The 16,385-nt window shown below is 45.8% G+C and overlaps 3 protein-coding genes across 3 annotated transcripts in view; all 3 read left to right on the forward strand.

The window, feature by feature from the left end:
* The first annotated feature begins 555 nt into the window (after positions 1 to 555).
* On the forward strand, positions 556 to 3,230 carry LOC125904395 (protein TsetseEP-like). The gene is made up of 2 exons (XM_049601748.1): positions 556 to 649; positions 708 to 3,230. The coding sequence occupies exons 1-2, from the start codon at positions 556 to 558 to the stop codon at positions 1,193 to 1,195; spliced, it is 582 nt and encodes a 193-aa protein (XP_049457705.1). The 3' UTR covers positions 1,196 to 3,230.
* Positions 3,231 to 3,431: 201 nt separating this feature from the next.
* Positions 3,432 to 10,000, forward strand: LOC125904884 (zinc finger protein 184-like). The gene is made up of 2 exons (XM_049602593.1): positions 3,432 to 3,931; positions 6,194 to 10,000. Exons 1-2 carry the CDS (start codon positions 3,727 to 3,729, stop codon positions 7,357 to 7,359), a joined length of 1,371 nt encoding a protein of 456 aa, XP_049458550.1. The 5' UTR covers positions 3,432 to 3,726; the 3' UTR covers positions 7,360 to 10,000.
* A 1,142-nt stretch (positions 10,001 to 11,142) lies between these two features.
* npr1a (natriuretic peptide receptor 1a) overlaps positions 11,143 to 16,385 on the forward strand; it is a 37,791-nt gene continuing 32,548 nt past the window's right edge. The window contains exons 1-2 of the mRNA XM_049602533.1: positions 11,143 to 11,448; positions 14,659 to 15,395. Coding sequence (XP_049458490.1) covers positions 14,681 to 15,395 — 715 coding nt within the window. The 5' untranslated portion in view covers positions 11,143 to 11,448; positions 14,659 to 14,680. The remainder of the gene's footprint in view (positions 11,449 to 14,658; positions 15,396 to 16,385) is intronic.

The raw sequence follows: 16,385 nt of genomic DNA on the forward strand, positions 1-16,385 counted from the left end.
TTGATTGATACTATGTGAATCATCATCACTCACACATGGAAAAAAATGATTAATTTTTTCTTTTTTGAAGTTAATTGCTCTCGGGGGCCCCCCAGTGGTCACGGGGCCCTAAGCAGGAGCTTAGTTCGCTTGTGCCTTGGGCCGGCTCTAGGCAAGTGGCTACCTTCTTTTACTATATTTTGGTCATTTATCTTGTGATACTGTGGTCGTCAAACTCAACAGCTCATCACCATTACATGAAAAAAGACAGAAAACTATTACTTATGAAAAAATATTTTGTTATTTCAAGAATATACTATTTCTTAATCTCATGCCTGCCATGTGCTCTGTCTCTGGTATTCACTATGTGGAGCAGCGGCCATTTTGATCAAAAATCACAACCCCGCCACAGTCAACCCCGTTATGTTTTTGATTGTCACAGCGTTGTGATTTTCACACTTTGATTGTTAGGTTATGCAATTATTTAAATGAATTCTTATTATATTTGATCAACATTCTTCTACCACATGCATGCTGAATGTAATCCATGTTCCATGTTAAAGCTGTGGCTATGAGATGGCACCAGCACCAGCAACAGAAAGGCAGAGGAAGTATCGGGCGCGCTTAAAAGCCAGTCCTGAAAGAAGGGAGAAATACCTGCAGAGTGAACGTCAGAGATGGAGAGGGAATGTAGAGGCAGAGAAAAAGAAAGGAATCAAGGACTTAAGTGAAAGAGAACGGCAGAAAAAAAAAAAAGGTGGAGAGCAGCTTACAAAAGAAGCAAGGAGAGGAGAGAAGCACTGAGTACCTTAAACACTCCTCCACACAGCCCAGAGCAGGACCCAGAGCCAGGACCCAGAGCCAGGACCCAGAGCCAGGACCCAGAGCAGGACCCAGAGCAGGACCCAGAGCCAGGACCCAGAGCAGGACCCAGAGCCAGGACCCAGAGCAGGACCCAGAGCCAGGACCCAGAGCCAGGACCCAGAGCAGGATCCAGAGCAGGACCCAGAGCCAGGACCCAGAGCAGGACCCAGAGCCAGGACCCAGAGCAGGACCCAGAGCAGGACCCAGAGCCAGGACCCAGAGCAGGACCCAGAGCCAGGACCCAGAGCAGGACCCAGAGCAGGACCCAGAGCCAGGACCCAGAGCAGGACCCAGAGCAGGACCCAGAGCCAGGACCCAGAGCAGGACCCAGAGCCAGGATCTTCAGGGTTAGAGCAATGAGCACCTAACGGTGTTAGAAAATGATTGTTAGACAGTTTGATTTTAGAGTGAGAAAATAAGAAGGAGGGGAGGAGGGAGAGAAGGCCGAACTTGCCAGACCCAAAACAACCTATATGTACAGTGAAACATAATGTGACCTCACTTGATAAGGATGCCAGGCTGAAAAAGGCCTATAGCCATCACAGAGTTGTTGACCAATTTATTGTGTTTTTTAGGCAATGTCATGCGGCACGGAACAAGCACAGAAAAGAAATAAACAAGCTGAAGGAGCAAATAGAAGAACTTATGGAAAAACTGAACAAAGAAAGAAAAAAGATGGAAAAATACAAAAAGAGGTGCCAACGTTTGAAGAAGCGTTCTGATTCACCACGGTCAAAGGTGAATGAGCTAACAGCAAATTGCCCTGTTAACCCCCAAATCAGAAAGACATTGCTCTACCACTGATTCAGGATATCAGTAATAAATACCAGCAAGCCACCAAGGAAAGGGAAAGACAACTGATTGCAAAAGTGACAACAGGGAGAATCATAAAAAGATAAAGGTTGCAGAGATTTGCTAGTGAGACCCTTGGATTTTCAAGTAAGCATTGGAAACACAACGAGAGTCTTCAATTTGAAGGGAAGAAGATCAACAGATTCACTGACGAATTCAAGAACAGAGTAAAGGCATTCTATCTAAGAGATGATGTCAGTAGGATCACCACAGGAACCAAACAAACACTCACAAGGAACAAACTCAAGATGCAGAAAAGGTTCCTGGTGGATTCACTGCAAAATCTTCACAGGAGATTTTTATCAGAAAATCCTGAACAAAATATCTCACACTCCCTTTTTTGTTACCTTCAACCTTTTTGGGTTGTTAATCCAACGATCTCTGAACGAGACACACGCTTTGTGGCCGTGAAGCTCACTCAGCTGAAACTTATTGAGACTGTCAGTCTTGAACACTTGGTAGAGAAGGTGTGCTGCAACTCAACCAACAAGAGCTGCATGTATGGAGAGTGTGTCCACTGCAAGGACAAGAGTGTCACTCAGTCACTCACACACACACTCTCACACACTAAGATTGTTACTGTTTGATTATGTTCAGTCAGTTCTCAAGTTTTCTGCATGCAACAGACACAAGGTGTCTTTTATAGTCCACCTCTCATGAGGCCTTTAAAAGTATATTTGACCAGATGAGGTATGGTTCTTCTGCCTGAGACCACAGGACAGTTATGCATACTAAACACAGACAGACAGACAGACAGACAGACAGACATCCCAAAAGCACACGTTACGTTGTGTTTTGATGAGCTATTCAGTTTTAATCTATAACAGCAATGTTTTGATTTATAATGTTTTGATGTAGTTGTCATTGTTTTTCATTTGGGTTTTAATAAAACTCAGTGTACATCTATTGTCCTTATGGTTACATAATGAAATAGAATGTTTATAGGAGATCATACAGTGAATTTGAGATTTAAAAAACAGCTATTTATATGTTAAGCTGTATCTGTCCCTTCAACCCTGTTACCATCTTTAACCCAGTTAGCCTACTCTCAACCCCATCACACCTACTTTTTTTATACATTATTTTTCAAGAGTTTATGAAAAAGTTATTAAATGTTTGTTGATTTCTGTCTGAAATGTTTAGAGCTATCAGAAAATTATTGATTTTGGTTAAAATTCTTTAGTAAAACCACATTTTTTATGTCACAAAAATGGCCATTTCAGGCTTTAGGCTTTATGTCATTTTTGTATCTGAAATTATTGAATTAGTGTGAGGGACATCTGATTAATATGAAAATGTTGACTTCATTAGAAAAAGATTTCATAATCCTATTCAGACAGCTTCCACAGTGTACATAACGGGGTTGAAGAATAACAGTGCCCATATCATGAAATAATGATCAATAATGATAGGATTTGATGCCTGAGATGGGAAAATATGTTTTTTCTGGTAGTTAAATATGTCCTTAATGTTGTAGGGTGTTCATAAAAGTAATACATTTTGGTAAAAAAAAAAGTGAAAATGTCAAAGTCCAATTTGTACCGTTCTCATGTGTGTATATATATATATATATATATATATATATATATATATATATATATATATATATATATATATATATATATATGTATGTATGTATGTATACACACACACACACACACACACACACATATATATATATATATATATATATGTATGTATGTATGTATATCTATATGCAGTTTTTGACTATTTTCATGAACACTTAAAGTTGTAAGCCCCTCCCCCTTAAATAAATAACGATCAGTCCCTTCAACATTTTAACTGATATGATGGTTCAAGCAGGATACAAGTATTTATGTAATATTATTGACATTATCATAATAATATTGGGATATTATTCCCTGTTAGGTTTATCTGTCCATTTTCCCCCGATGCTTTTATTGTGAAGAGTTCCGGTTCGCCGCTGTGTCTGTTACCGGTTGGTCCGACATTAATCCGCCGATAGCTTCCTTCCTCCCGGTTTCACGGAGACTTTCGGTCGGTACCGACATGATGAAGCTCGACGTGCTGCGGCTGTTTGTAGAGCAGCGACTCTCCGCCGTTACCGACGACATCTTCCGCCGTTTGGCCCGAACCATCACCGAATATGACCGAGAGGTGTCCCGGTTAAAGCAAGAGATCGACCGACAGCGGAAACTCCTAGAGGACAGAGCCCTGGACAGACCGAGGGACACAACGGAGGAGAGCGCCCAGGGTTAGTGGACAAAAGACTCAGTTTGTTGGTTTGATAAAACAAAATGTCCGCCGAGTGTGACGTAGCTCCTTTTTCCCGCCAGATGTCGCTATTGTCATGAAGAAAAGTAAAAGCAGAGAGTGTCAGTAGACACCATTCACACAGAGGGACAGAGACAGTGTCAGTTTTATTAGACACCATTCACACAGAGGGACAGAGACAGTGTCAGTATTATTAGACACCATTCACACAGAGGGACAGAGACAGTGTCAGTATTAGACACCATTCACACAGAGGGACAGAGACAGTGTCAGTTTTATTAGACACCATTCACACAGAGGGACAGAGACAGTGTCAGTATTATTGGACACCATTCACACAGAGGGACAGAGACAGTGTCAGTATTAGACACCATTCACACAGAGGGACAGAGACAGTGTCAGTTTTATTAGACACCATTCACACAGAGGGACAGAGACAGTGTCAGTTTTATTAGACACCATTCACACAGAGGGACAGAGACAGTGTCAGTATTATTAGACACCATTCACACAGAGGGACAGAGACAGTGTCAGTATTATTGGACACTGATCACACAGAGGGACAGAGACAGTGTCAGTATTATTGGACACCATTCACACAGAGGGACAGAGACAGTGTCAGTATTATTGGACACCGTTCACACAGAGGGACAGAAACAGTGTCAGTATTATTGGACGCCGTTCACACAGAGGGACAGAGACAGTGTCAGTATTAGACACCATTCACACAGAGGGACAGAGACAGTGTCAGTTTTATTAGACACCATTCACACAGAGGGACAGAGACAGTGTCAGTTTTATTGGACACCGTTCACACAGAGGGACAGAGACAGTGTCAGTATTAGACACCATTCACACAGAGGGACAGAGACAGTGTCAGTATTATTGGACACCGTTCACACAGAGGGACAGAGACAGTGTCAGTTTTATTGGACACCATTCACACAGAGGGACAGAGACAGTGTCAGTTTTATTGGACACCGTTCACACAGAGGGACAGAGACAGTGTCAGTATTATTGGACACAGATCACACAGAGGGACAGAGACAGTGTCAGTATTATTGGACACCATTCACACAGAGGGACAGAGACAGTGTCAGTATTAGACACCATTCACACAGAGGGACAGAGACAGTGTCAGTATTATTGGACGCCGTTCACACAGAGGGACAGAGACAGTGTCAGTATTATTGGACACTGATCACACAGAGGGACAGAGACAGTGTCAGTATTATTGGACACCGTTCACACAGAGGGACAGAGACAGTGTCAGTATTAGACACCATTCACACAGAGGGACAGAGACAGTGTCAGTATTAGACACTATTCACACAGAGGGACAGAGACAATGTCAGTTTTATTGGACACCGTTCACACAGAGGGACAGAGACAGTGTCAGTATTATTGGACACCGTTCACACAGAGGGACAGAGACAGTGTCAGTATTATTGGACACCGTTCACACAGAGGGACAGAGACAGTGTCAGTATTATTGGACACCGTTCACACAGAGGGACAGAGACAGTGTCAGTATTATTGGACGCCGTTCACACAGAGGGACAGAGACAGTGTCAGTATTAGACACCATTCACACAGAGGGACAGAGACAGTGTCAGTTTTATTGGACGCCGTTCACACAGAGGGACAGAGACAGTGTCAGTATTATTGGACACTGATCACACAGAGGGACAGAGACAGTGTCAGTATTATTGGACACTGATCACACAGAGGGACAGAGACAGTGTCAGTATTATTGGACACCGTTCACACAGAGGGACAGAGACAGTGTCAGTATTATTGGACACCGTTCACACAGAGGGACAGAGACAGTGTCAGTATTATTGGACACCGTTCACACAGAGGGACAGAGACAGTGTCAGTATTATTGGACACCGTTCACACAGAGGGACAGAGACAGTGTCAGTATTATTGGACACTGTTCACACAGAGGGACAGAGACAGTGTCAGTATTATTGGACACCGTTCACACAGAGGGACAGAGACAGTGTCAGTATTATTGGACACCGTTCACACAGAGGGACAGAGACAGTGTCAGTATTATTGGACACTGATCACACAGAGGGACAGAGACAGTGTCAGTATTATTGGACGCCGTTCACACAGAGGGACAGAGACAGTGTCAGTATTATTGGACACCGTTCACACAGAGGGACAGAGACAGTACACAGCATCAGTACTATTTGACACTGCTCACACCTGATGTCTTTATTTTGTCTCTAAGGTGTTCTGCAGGTGAGGGAGCAGAGCCTTGGTGTGCACATTAAACAGGAAGAGAGTGGAGCCTCAGGAGCAGAGGAGCTGGGTGCTAAGTTCACACCGAGTCCTGATTGGCTGAGGGAGACACCTGAAACCGACCAGAGTCCTTTGTCCAATCAGATCCAGTCCTGCGGGAAGGAGGTGGGGCGTTTCACCACAGAGGAGGAGCAGCAGGTGAGGGGGTGGAGCTTCAGTCTGCACATCAAACAGGAAGAGGGCGGATCCTCAGCACTAGAGGAGACAGATGCCAAGTTCGCACTGATTCCTGATTGGCTGACAGAGCGCAATGATGATAATGGAAGTCCTTGTTCCAATCGGAGGCAGCCCCCCAGAGAGGACAGCTGTCTGATGAGACCTGCACCTGAAGGGATTTGCACACCTGCAGACCACAACCAGAGCTCTGTTGTCCAATCAGAGTCCTCAACTGAGGACAGCGACAACACTCAGTCTGAACCAGCTCCCCAGGGGACTCGGGGGACTCGGCCTCCTGTGGACCAGAGGCTTTTGGTCTGTGGCAGCTGTGGACGAGAGTTCAGCTCAAAGCGGACTCTGAGGAAACACATTAGACGAAACACGTCCCAGGACCAGGACAGGATGTCCTGCAGCCTGCGGAGACAGATGGCGCCCTTCCAGAGTCCTGCCAAGTCCTTCAGCTGCCGAGTCTGTGGCAGTTCCTTCTACACGCAGGGCATCCTGGTCCGCCACGCGGAGAACCACTGCAAGGAGCCCGAGAACCGGTGTGGGGCCTGCGGGGACCGTCTGGAGTCCACTGAGACCCTGAGAGACCACCTGAGGTCTCACAAAGAGGTGGGCAGCACCTGTGATGTGTGCGGTAGGAAGTGCAGCTCCATCAGGAGGATGGAGATACACAAACGGGTCCACACCGGTGAGAAGCCGTACCGCTGCGGATTCTGTGGACGGGACTTCAGCAGAAAGGAGAGTTTGGAGAGACACTTGAAGGTCCACAGCGGGGACAGACTTCACTACTGTGGACTCTGCAGGAGGACGTTCACCAGGAGAGAGTACCTGGTCCAGCACCTGGAGACAGACCACATGGAGAGACCGGGTCCACCTGCGGGGACAGAGTGGACGGAGAGGACTGAGACGTTTGCTGTGATGACGTCCATCTGAAAATGAGACAATGATTCATGAATTAAAAATCACTTCCTTATATTTCATTATTTAATCAGTGACATCATCATTACATTATCATAATCCTGCAGCTAATTGGTTATTGATTGTGTCAGTTTACAATAAAGAGACGGACATTTAACTGTCTTCACCTGGACATTCTTTGGAACGGTTGGGTGGTCTTCGGCTGTTGTTGTTCCGTCATTATCTTGTCCTTCAGCCGTCATCAGGCCCGTCGGTAGCTCGTCCTTCAGCCGTCATCAGGCCCGTCGGTAGCTCGTCCTTCAGCCGTCATCAGGCCCGTCATTAGCTTGTCCTTCAGCTGTCATCAGGCCCGTCGGTAGCTCGTCCTTCAGCCGTCATCAGGCCCGTCATTATCTCGTCCTTCAGCTGTCATCAGGCCCGTCGGTAGCTCGTCCTTCAGCCGTCATCAGGCCCGTCATTAGCTCGTCCTTCAGCTGTCATCAGGCCCGTCGTTAGCTCGTCCTTCAGCCGTCATCAGGCCCGTCATTAGCTCGTCCTTCAGCCGTCATCAGGCCCGTCATTAGCTCGTCCTTCAGCCGTCATCAGGCCCGTCGTTAGCTCGTCCTTCAGCCGTCATCAGGCCCGTCATTAGCTTGTCCTTCAGCCGTCATCAGGCCCGTCATTATCTCGTCCTTCAGCCGTCATCAGGCCCGTCGGTAGCTTGTCCTTCAGCCGTCATCAGGCCCATCATTAGCTTGTCCTTCAGCTGTCATCAGGCCTGTTGATAGCTCGTCCTTTAGCCGTCATCAAGCCTGTTGGTAGCTCGTCCTTCAGCCGTCATCAGGCCCGTCAGTAGCTCGTCCTTCAGCCGTCATCAGGCCCATCATTAGCTTGTCCTTCAGCTGTCATCAGGCCTGTTGATAGCTCGTCCTTTAGCCGTCATCAAGCCTGTTGGTAGCTCGTCCTTTAGCCGTCATCAAGCCTGTCGGTAGCTCGTCCTTCAGCCGTCATCAGGCCGGTCATTAGCTTGTCCTTCAGCTGTCATCAGGCCCGTCGGTAGCTCGTCCTTCAGCTGTCATCAGGCCCGTCATTAGCTTGTCCTTCAGCCGTCATCAGGCCCGTCGGTAGCTCGTCCTTCAGCCGTCATCAGGCCCGTCATTAGCTTGTCCTTCAGCTGTCATCAGGCCTGTCGGTAGCTCGTCCTTTAGCCGTCATCAGGCCCATCGGTAGCTCGTCCTTTAGCCGTCATCAGGCCCGTCATTATCTCGTCCTTCAGCCGTCATCAGGCCCGTCGGTAGCTCGTCCTTCAGCCGTCATCAGGCCCATCATTAGCTTGTCCTTCAGCTGTCATCAGGCCCGTCATTAGCTTGTCCTTCAGCTGTCATCAGGCCTGTTGGTAGCTCGTCCTTTAGCCGTCATCAAGCCTGTTGGTAGCTCGTCCTTTAGCCGTCATCAAGCCTGTCGGTAGCTCGTCCTTCAGCCGTCATCAGGCCCGTCAGTAGCTCATCCTTTAGCCGTCATCTGGCCTGTTGGTAGCTCGTCCTTCAGCCGTCATCAGGCCGGTCATTAGCTTGTCCTTCAGCTGTCATCAGGCCTGTCGGTAGCTCGTCCTTCAGCTGTCATCAGGCCCGTCATTAGCTTGTCCTTCAGCCGTCATCAGGCCCGTCGGTAGCTCGTCCTTCAGCCGTCATCAGGCCCGTCATTAGCTCGTCCTTCAGCCGTCATCAGGCCCGTCGGTAGCTTGTCCTTCAGCTGTCATCAGGCCTGTCGGTAGCTCGTCCTTCAGCCGTCATCAGGCCCGTCGGTAGCTCGTCCTTCAGCCGTCATCAGGCCCATCATAAGCTTGTCCTTCAGCTGTCATCAGGCCTGTTGGTAGCTCGTCCTTTAGCCGTCATCAGGCCCATCAGTAGCTCGTCCTTCAGCTGTCATCAGGCCCATCAGTAGCTCGTCCTTCAGCTGTCATCAGGCCCGTCGGTAGCTCGTCCTTTAGCCGTCATCAGGCCCGTCGGTAGCTCGTCCTTTAGCCGTCATCAGGCCCGTCGGTAGCTCGTCCTTTAGTCGTCATCAGGCCCGTCGGTAGCTCGTCCTTTAGTCGTCATCAGGCCCGTCGGTAGCTCGTCCTTTAGCCGTCATCAGGCCCGTCATTAGCTTGTCCTTTAGCTGTCATTAGGACCGTCAGTAGTTTGTCCTTTAGCCGTCATCTGGCCCATCGGTAGCTTGTCCTTTAGCCCTCATCAGGCCCATCATTAGCTTGTCCTTTAGCCGTCATCTGATCTGTTGTTAGCTCATCCTTTACCTGTCATCAAGCCTGTTGTTAGCTCGCCCTTTAGCCGTTATCAGGCCCGTCGTTACATGATAAAGTTAAATTGATCAACAACCTGCAGAGATTCAGTTCGCGTGTTAACGTTCTCTGCAGAACAGCCTGCTGTGTCACTTCCTTCCCTCAAGAGGCTCTGCCTTTTGCCAGGCCGCCATTGTAAGTAAGAAACTGTTCTTAATGACTTGCCTGGTTAAATAAAGGTTAAAAAAAAATCGCAGAGCGTCCTGTGCTCAGCTGGAGTCGCTGCTTTCGAGGGCAACATTTGCTGTCAGACAAAAGAAACACTGAAGAACAAACGAGTGTTTTCAGTATGAGGACAGAGAGAGTGGGAGGAAGAGTGTGTGTGGTGGTCGTTTCCAGGAAGAGGTACTGTGTGTGTGTGTGTGTGTGTTACTAAGAGACTTCCTGGTCCACCGGGTGTATCCTGTTTAAACACACACACTCAGTGGGTTGTGTGTGTGTGTTGTTCATTAAGTTAATAATGAACAACACACACACACAACCCACTGAGTGTGTGTGTGTTGTTCATTAAGTTAATAATGAACAACACACACACACACACACACACAACCCACTGATTGTGACATCAGAATTAAAAAATTAAAAACGTTTTTCTCTTTTTAAAGTTTTGGACATGTTTTCGTTAAAAATGGACTTTTTCAGATTTGATCTTTTTCTTGGTTTAGGACAGTTTCATTTTTTATATTTTTTTTTAAAAAAAGTGGGGTTTTTTTGCCTTTTGAAATTTTTTGGGCATCTTTAAAAAAGATTTTTCTTTCTCTTAAAGCTTGCCCTTTTTGCTTTAATTTCTGGAAATGTTTTCTTTGACATAAATGTGACGATTTCATTTTAATTTTGCCATTTTTTTTTTTCATTTTAAAGTTCTGGGCGTGTTTTATTTTTAAAAGTGATTCTTTTTTTCTTTGTTTAAAAAATGTGCCTTTATAAAATTTTTGGGTTGGGTTTTTGTTTTTCTTTAAAAACTTGCCAGAAAAATTACTGCAACCATTTATCACACAGAAATTAGCCTTTGATTTTCAAATCGAAATTTGTTTTGGGGTGGGTCATATTAAAAAAAACGTGACTTTTTAAAAATAATTGTTTGCCTTTTAAGAAAATGTTGGGCATTTATTCTTTAAAAAAAGACTTCTTTTTTTCTTTAAAATTTTTTTGGGGATGTTTAAAGTAAACTTGCCCTCAGAAGACGAGGTGAGTTTGGAAGACATGTTTTGTTTAAAAATAATCTGATGATTTGTTTTCTGTCAAATGTTTTGATTAAACCAGCTGCTGTGACAAATACACAACAGACTCTAAATCACAGTAACTGACAGCTCGTCTCTGTAATTCAATCTTCCCTCCGCACACAGGGGACAGAGGAGACGTGCACGCGCACATGCACCGTCAGCGTTATCGTGACTGCCCTCGTGCCCTCTACTACACCCCCCCGCCCCCGCCCCCGCCTCCTCCTCAGTGCGTGCATGTGTGCGCGTGTCCGCCGGTGGCAGCTATCGGTGTGTGTGGACGGAGCGGAGCTGCAGAGCTGGAGCGGTGAACAGGAGGAGACACACAGAGGGACAGACCCAGGGACACACAGAGGGACAGACCCAGGGACACACAGAGGGACAGACCCAGGGACACACAGAGGGACAGACAGGGACAGACAGCAGCGTTGTGGCGGTGAAACGTGAACACATCCCGGTGTGTTCGGTCTTTGTCCGGTCGGCTGCTGTGGAAATATTTTCTTCTTCTTCATCTTCTTCATCTTCATGGAACGGCCGGAAGCAGCTGAGTGAAGATCTGAACAGGTAAACTCACCTCACACACACGCGCGCGCGCGGTACTTTTACTGCAGTCCACGAGCTGAGTCTGCGTGATAGGGGAGAACGGGGTCAGTTGACACGCAACATCAATGTTGTTTTTTCTTTGCCTTCAAACACCTGAAGGTGTCAGTGACGTATCAAAAGCAAAAACTGCTCTGTGGCGTAAACGTGTTACAGGAAGTTCCTGAAAAAGTTTTTTTTTTCCAGACCTAGAATCAACTTTGTCAAAACTTTCAGAATAAAATACATTCATAACGTACATGCTATTTAAACCCAAGCTGGTTCAGAGGACAAGTTTCTTCCTTTTAAAAACTTTCAGCAGTTTTTTCCCTTTAAAATTTTTGGATGATTTTTTCTTTCTTTTTTTTTTTTTTTTTACCTTTTTTGAGGCCTTTTTTTTTTTTTTTTTTTTTTTTAAAGAAAACCAACCTTCTCATCCAGGGTGGTTTGTGGGTTTGGAGGGCATGCTTAAATGTTTTTGCCTTTATTTTTGCTGAATAAAAAATGTCCCTTTTCTTAAAAAAAAAGTTTGACAATTGATTTTTAAAAATGTTGGTGATTTTTTTTTCTTTAAAAAAAATTTGTGCCTTTTTTCAAATTTTGAGGGATTTTTGAAGAAAACATGAGAGGACTTGTTTATTTGTAAATATTCTGACAATTTGTTTTTCTGCAAAAAACTCTTATTTTTTACAAAAACAAGGTGGGTTTGAGGTTTTTTTTTTTTAAAAAGAACTTTTTTTTTTTTTACATTTTTTTTCTCCCAATTTTTTTTGTTGTTGTTGTTTTGACAAAAAATGCCTTCCAAACCCAAAGTTGGTTCTAGTTTGTTTTCTTGAATAAATCTTGCCAATTTTTCTTTCTTTGAATTTTTTTGCCTTTATTACTAATTTCTGGGGATTTTTTTTTTTTTTTGAGAAAAATTGAGAAGGCATGTTTATTTTATTTTTTTTTTTTTATTTATTTATTTTTTTATTTTTGGGGGGTCGTTTTTTTTTAATTTCCAGGATTTTTTTTAAGAAAACAGACCCAAAGTGGGTTTGAGTTTTTGTGTGATTTTCTCAAAGAAAAGTTTGTAAGATATCTGATGAATTTGCGCCCCACAAATGGTGTAACAACTGTCACGGACAGTTCAGGTTAGAATTCAGTGTTTATGCAACGGTGCTAATTCTAGTGTCAAACGTGACAACATGAATGTCTCTATCTAGAGTCAGTGTTTGGTTTGTCCGTTCTGGGCTACTGTAGAAACATGGCGGTGCAACATGGTGATCTCTGTAGACGAGGACCTGCTCCCTGTGTAGATATGAACAGCTCATTCTGAGGGAACAGAAACACAGCTGACGTCGTATTTACAGGTTTTTTGGTGTCGTATTTCTTCTTCACTGCTGCTGTTTCACAACAACACTTATATAAACCTGGAGAACAATGGCTCACACACACACACACACACACACACACACACACACACACACACACAGTGTTTCCTGCAGGAAGTTGTAATGATGTGTAAACATCATGAAACAGACTCGGTGAGTTCGGAGGTTTGACAGCAGGAAAGATGTTTACAGGAAGTGACGTCATCATGTCATGTCAGTTTTTATCCTCTGAAAAACAATCTGATGAAGTGTTTCTGATTATGACCTCAAACACACCACTGTGTGTGTGTGTGTGTGTGTGTGTGTGTGTGTGTGTGTGTGTGTGTGTGTGTGTCACTGTGACATCATCACAGAGGTCAAACAGAGGTCAGACTGACATCACAGCTCAGTCAATCAATACATTCATCAGTTCATTTATTGATTATTGTTATTATGCTCCTCCCCCTCGTCCCTTAATGGTGGGCAGGTAGCCTACATGATCAGGGACGACCATCACCTCCAGTCATCAGGTTGAAGCCCGTCCAACTGACTGACTGGTCTCAGGTTCTTCTCTCTGGTTGCAGTATCAGCACCTGCACCTTTACTTTGTGCAGTGTTGCCAAGTCCACTCATTATAAGCGACTTTGGGCTTGTTTTTCTGTAAAGTCGCTTACAAATATTGGTAGTCGCGGGTCACGGTTTTTCTGGGCTTGTTTCTAAAGCGTAGTTGCTTATTTGGGCATGTTCCCAGCTCAATAGCAAGCTGTCAAGCAGATATTTTCGATATGTTATTTAAACGTAGGATAGTTTGTCTTGCCTGTTCCCTCTGTCCCTCCCCTTTCCCCATACACACAGGAGACAGCAGAGTTTTTTCCCACCCGCATCCTGCTTCTAATTGGCTCTGACTCTGATGGCAACGACTACTAGCCAATCAGAGGCAGAGCAGGGCAAGCTGGTTTTTTCTGGTTCGGAAAACGTCCGAAGATGAGTGCATAAAAAGCAGTAATAAATAATTTGTGAATTCAGGATGATATTTATTTGTGTGTGCAAATTTTAATTATCAGAGGTTTACTGTGTATATAATGTACTTGGTACATCAGTCTATATTTGACATCCCATCTGTTTTCTAATGTTAAATAATGTTAAAAGGTTGTTTAACTCCCTCTTGTGGTCATTGTCCTGAAGCTCAGGGGGGAGAAAAATAAATAAACTGTGTACTGTGGGTACAGTTTTGCAAAACGGCACTCAGTATACTTATCTGTCCACATGGATGTAAATTGACAATCTGGACGCACAGTTTAAAATCCGTCTCCACAGATTGTAAAACCGTGCACACAGTTTATTTACTTTTCCTGGAACCTAGGGGAGCTCCGTAGAAAAAGTCGCTTGTTTTGGGCTTGTTTTCACAGGCCTGGTTGCTTATTTGTCTTGCGAGATCTGGCAACACTGACTTCATGGTGGCGCGGCCCGTTGGTAACATTGGCTTGGTTGAATCTACGCCTCTCTACTTTGTTTTGGCAGCCGGTGGTGGGGGTGGGACAGGAAGTGGGTTGATTGTGTGTGACTCTGTGAGATGTTCCCCCACCACTGACGCGACGATCAATACTGTTCCCACATTAAAGTTGTGAACATATCCAGATTTCTGGAATCTGACCCTCAGGAATGTCTTTAGTCAAAACTGGTCCGTGATTCTGTCTCTGAGCTGAAACATCAGGACAGAGGGTGACGGACTTTACTGTCCCCACAGACACACAGGGACTCACTGAGTTCCCAGAATTCCCAGTGACGTTTTATTTTGAAGGTTTGACCTTAGTTAATGTCGTTGTTCTGTTTCTCCCCGCAGCTCGTCTGACAGGCTCATCATCATGTTGTCTGGGTGGCCCTGCCCCTTGACCCTCTTCCTCTTCCTCCTCGTCCAATCGGCTGCGTCCTCTCTGTCCGCTGACAACACCACGGACGACCTTCAGGAGGTGACCCTAGCGGCCATCTTGCCTCTGACTAACACAGATTACGCATGGGCGTGGCCTCGCGTGGCGCCAGCGCTCCTCCAGGCGGTGCAGTGTGTTAACTCAGACCCCCGCCTGCTGCCAGGCCTGAAGCTGCAGCTGGTTCATGGCAACTCAGAGAACCGCGAGGGTTTCTGCTCAGACTACATTGCGCCACTGGTCGCCGTCGACCTCAAGCTATTCAACGACCCCTGGGCCTTCATCGGCCCTGGCTGTGACTACTCGTCGTCTCCCGTCGCACGCTTCACCACCCATTGGGATGTTCCCATGGTGACGGCCGGCGCTCGCGCTATTGGTTTCAAGTCCTACACAGCGGTCACCAACACTGGCCCCACCCACCAGAAGCTGGGAGAGTTTGGTGCAAAGATCCAGGACACATTTGGCTGGCGGCGGCATACCATGCTCATCTTCAGCGACAAGAAGGACGCCAACGACGACCGGCCGTGCTACTTCGCTGTGGAGGGGCTTTTCACGGTGCTTGAGAAACACAACGTCACCATCCACGACCACATCATCGAACCTGACAATGTCAACTACAAGTTAGTAGTCCAGGAGATCCGCGACAATGGCCGAGGTCAGACACCATACAACTACCTGTCCCTCAGACACTTCTTCTTCTCTACTTCCTGTCCCTCAGACACTTCTTCTTCTCTACTTCCTGTCCCTCAGACACTTCTTCTTCTCTACTTCCTGTCCCTCAGACACTTCTTCTTCTCTACTACCTGTCCCTCAGACACTTCTTCTCTAAATCCTGTGCTTCCTTGTCTCCTCCTCTTCCTCATCTTCCTCCTCATCTTCCTCCCTCTCTTCCCCCTTCCCTTCCTCCTCTTCCTCCTCCTCTTCCTCCTCCCCCTCCTGCTCCTTCTCCTCCCTCTCCTCCTCTTCCTCCTCTTCCTCCTCCCCCTCCTGCTCCTCCTCCTCCCTCTCTTCCTCCTCCTCCTCATCTTCCTCCTCCTCCTGTTGTTTTTCCTCGTTAAATAATCGTTAATTATTATTTGATTTTTGTTTTGCTTTAGTAGTTTCTGAATGACCTCACTGTTTGTGCGTGTGTCTACACACCTGTTAATAATCAGTGTGTGGTATTTAGAGCAGAGAAGAAGAAATTAACTGTTTCCTGTTTGTTCTCCTCGGAGACTCTTTACAGCTTGCCTCTCACACTCACAGCTCCAGTGTCCAGAATAAACTGGTTTACTGACCGTTAGCACACAGCAGCTAATCAATCAATTTTATTTATACAGCCCAATATCACAAATCACAATTTGCCTCACAGGGCTTTACAGCATACGACATCCCTCTGTCCTTATGACCCTCACAGCTGATCAGGAAAAACTCCCCAAAAAACCCTTTAACGGGGAAAAAACGGTAGAAACCTCAGGAAGAGCAACTGAGGAGGGATCCCTCTTCCAGGACGGACAGACGTGCAATAGATGTCGTACAGAACAGATCAGCATGATAAATTAACAGTAATCCACATGACACAATGAGACAGAGGGATGTCGTATGCTGTAAAGCCCTGTGAGGCAAATTTATTCCATACCGGTTTGCCTGAGCCAAGCCCCAGGCC

This window comes from Epinephelus fuscoguttatus, linkage group LG17 (assembly GCF_011397635.1).
Source record: "Epinephelus fuscoguttatus linkage group LG17, E.fuscoguttatus.final_Chr_v1".
In the NCBI taxonomy this organism is placed as follows: Eukaryota; Metazoa; Chordata; class Actinopteri; order Perciformes; family Serranidae; genus Epinephelus; species Epinephelus fuscoguttatus.

Coding starts and splice junctions, on each gene's coding strand:
- LOC125904395 (XM_049601748.1), top strand. CDS start 556: ATGGCACCAGCACCAGCAACAGAAAGGCAGAGGAAGTATCGGGCGCGC. Junction 650..707: donor GAAATACCTGCAGAGTGAAC/GTCAGAGATGGA, acceptor CAAGGACTTAAG/TGAAAGAGAACGGCAGAAAA.
- LOC125904884 (XM_049602593.1), top strand. CDS start 3,727: ATGATGAAGCTCGACGTGCTGCGGCTGTTTGTAGAGCAGCGACTCTCC. Junction 3,932..6,193: donor AACGGAGGAGAGCGCCCAGG/GTTAGTGGACAA, acceptor TTTGTCTCTAAG/GTGTTCTGCAGGTGAGGGAG.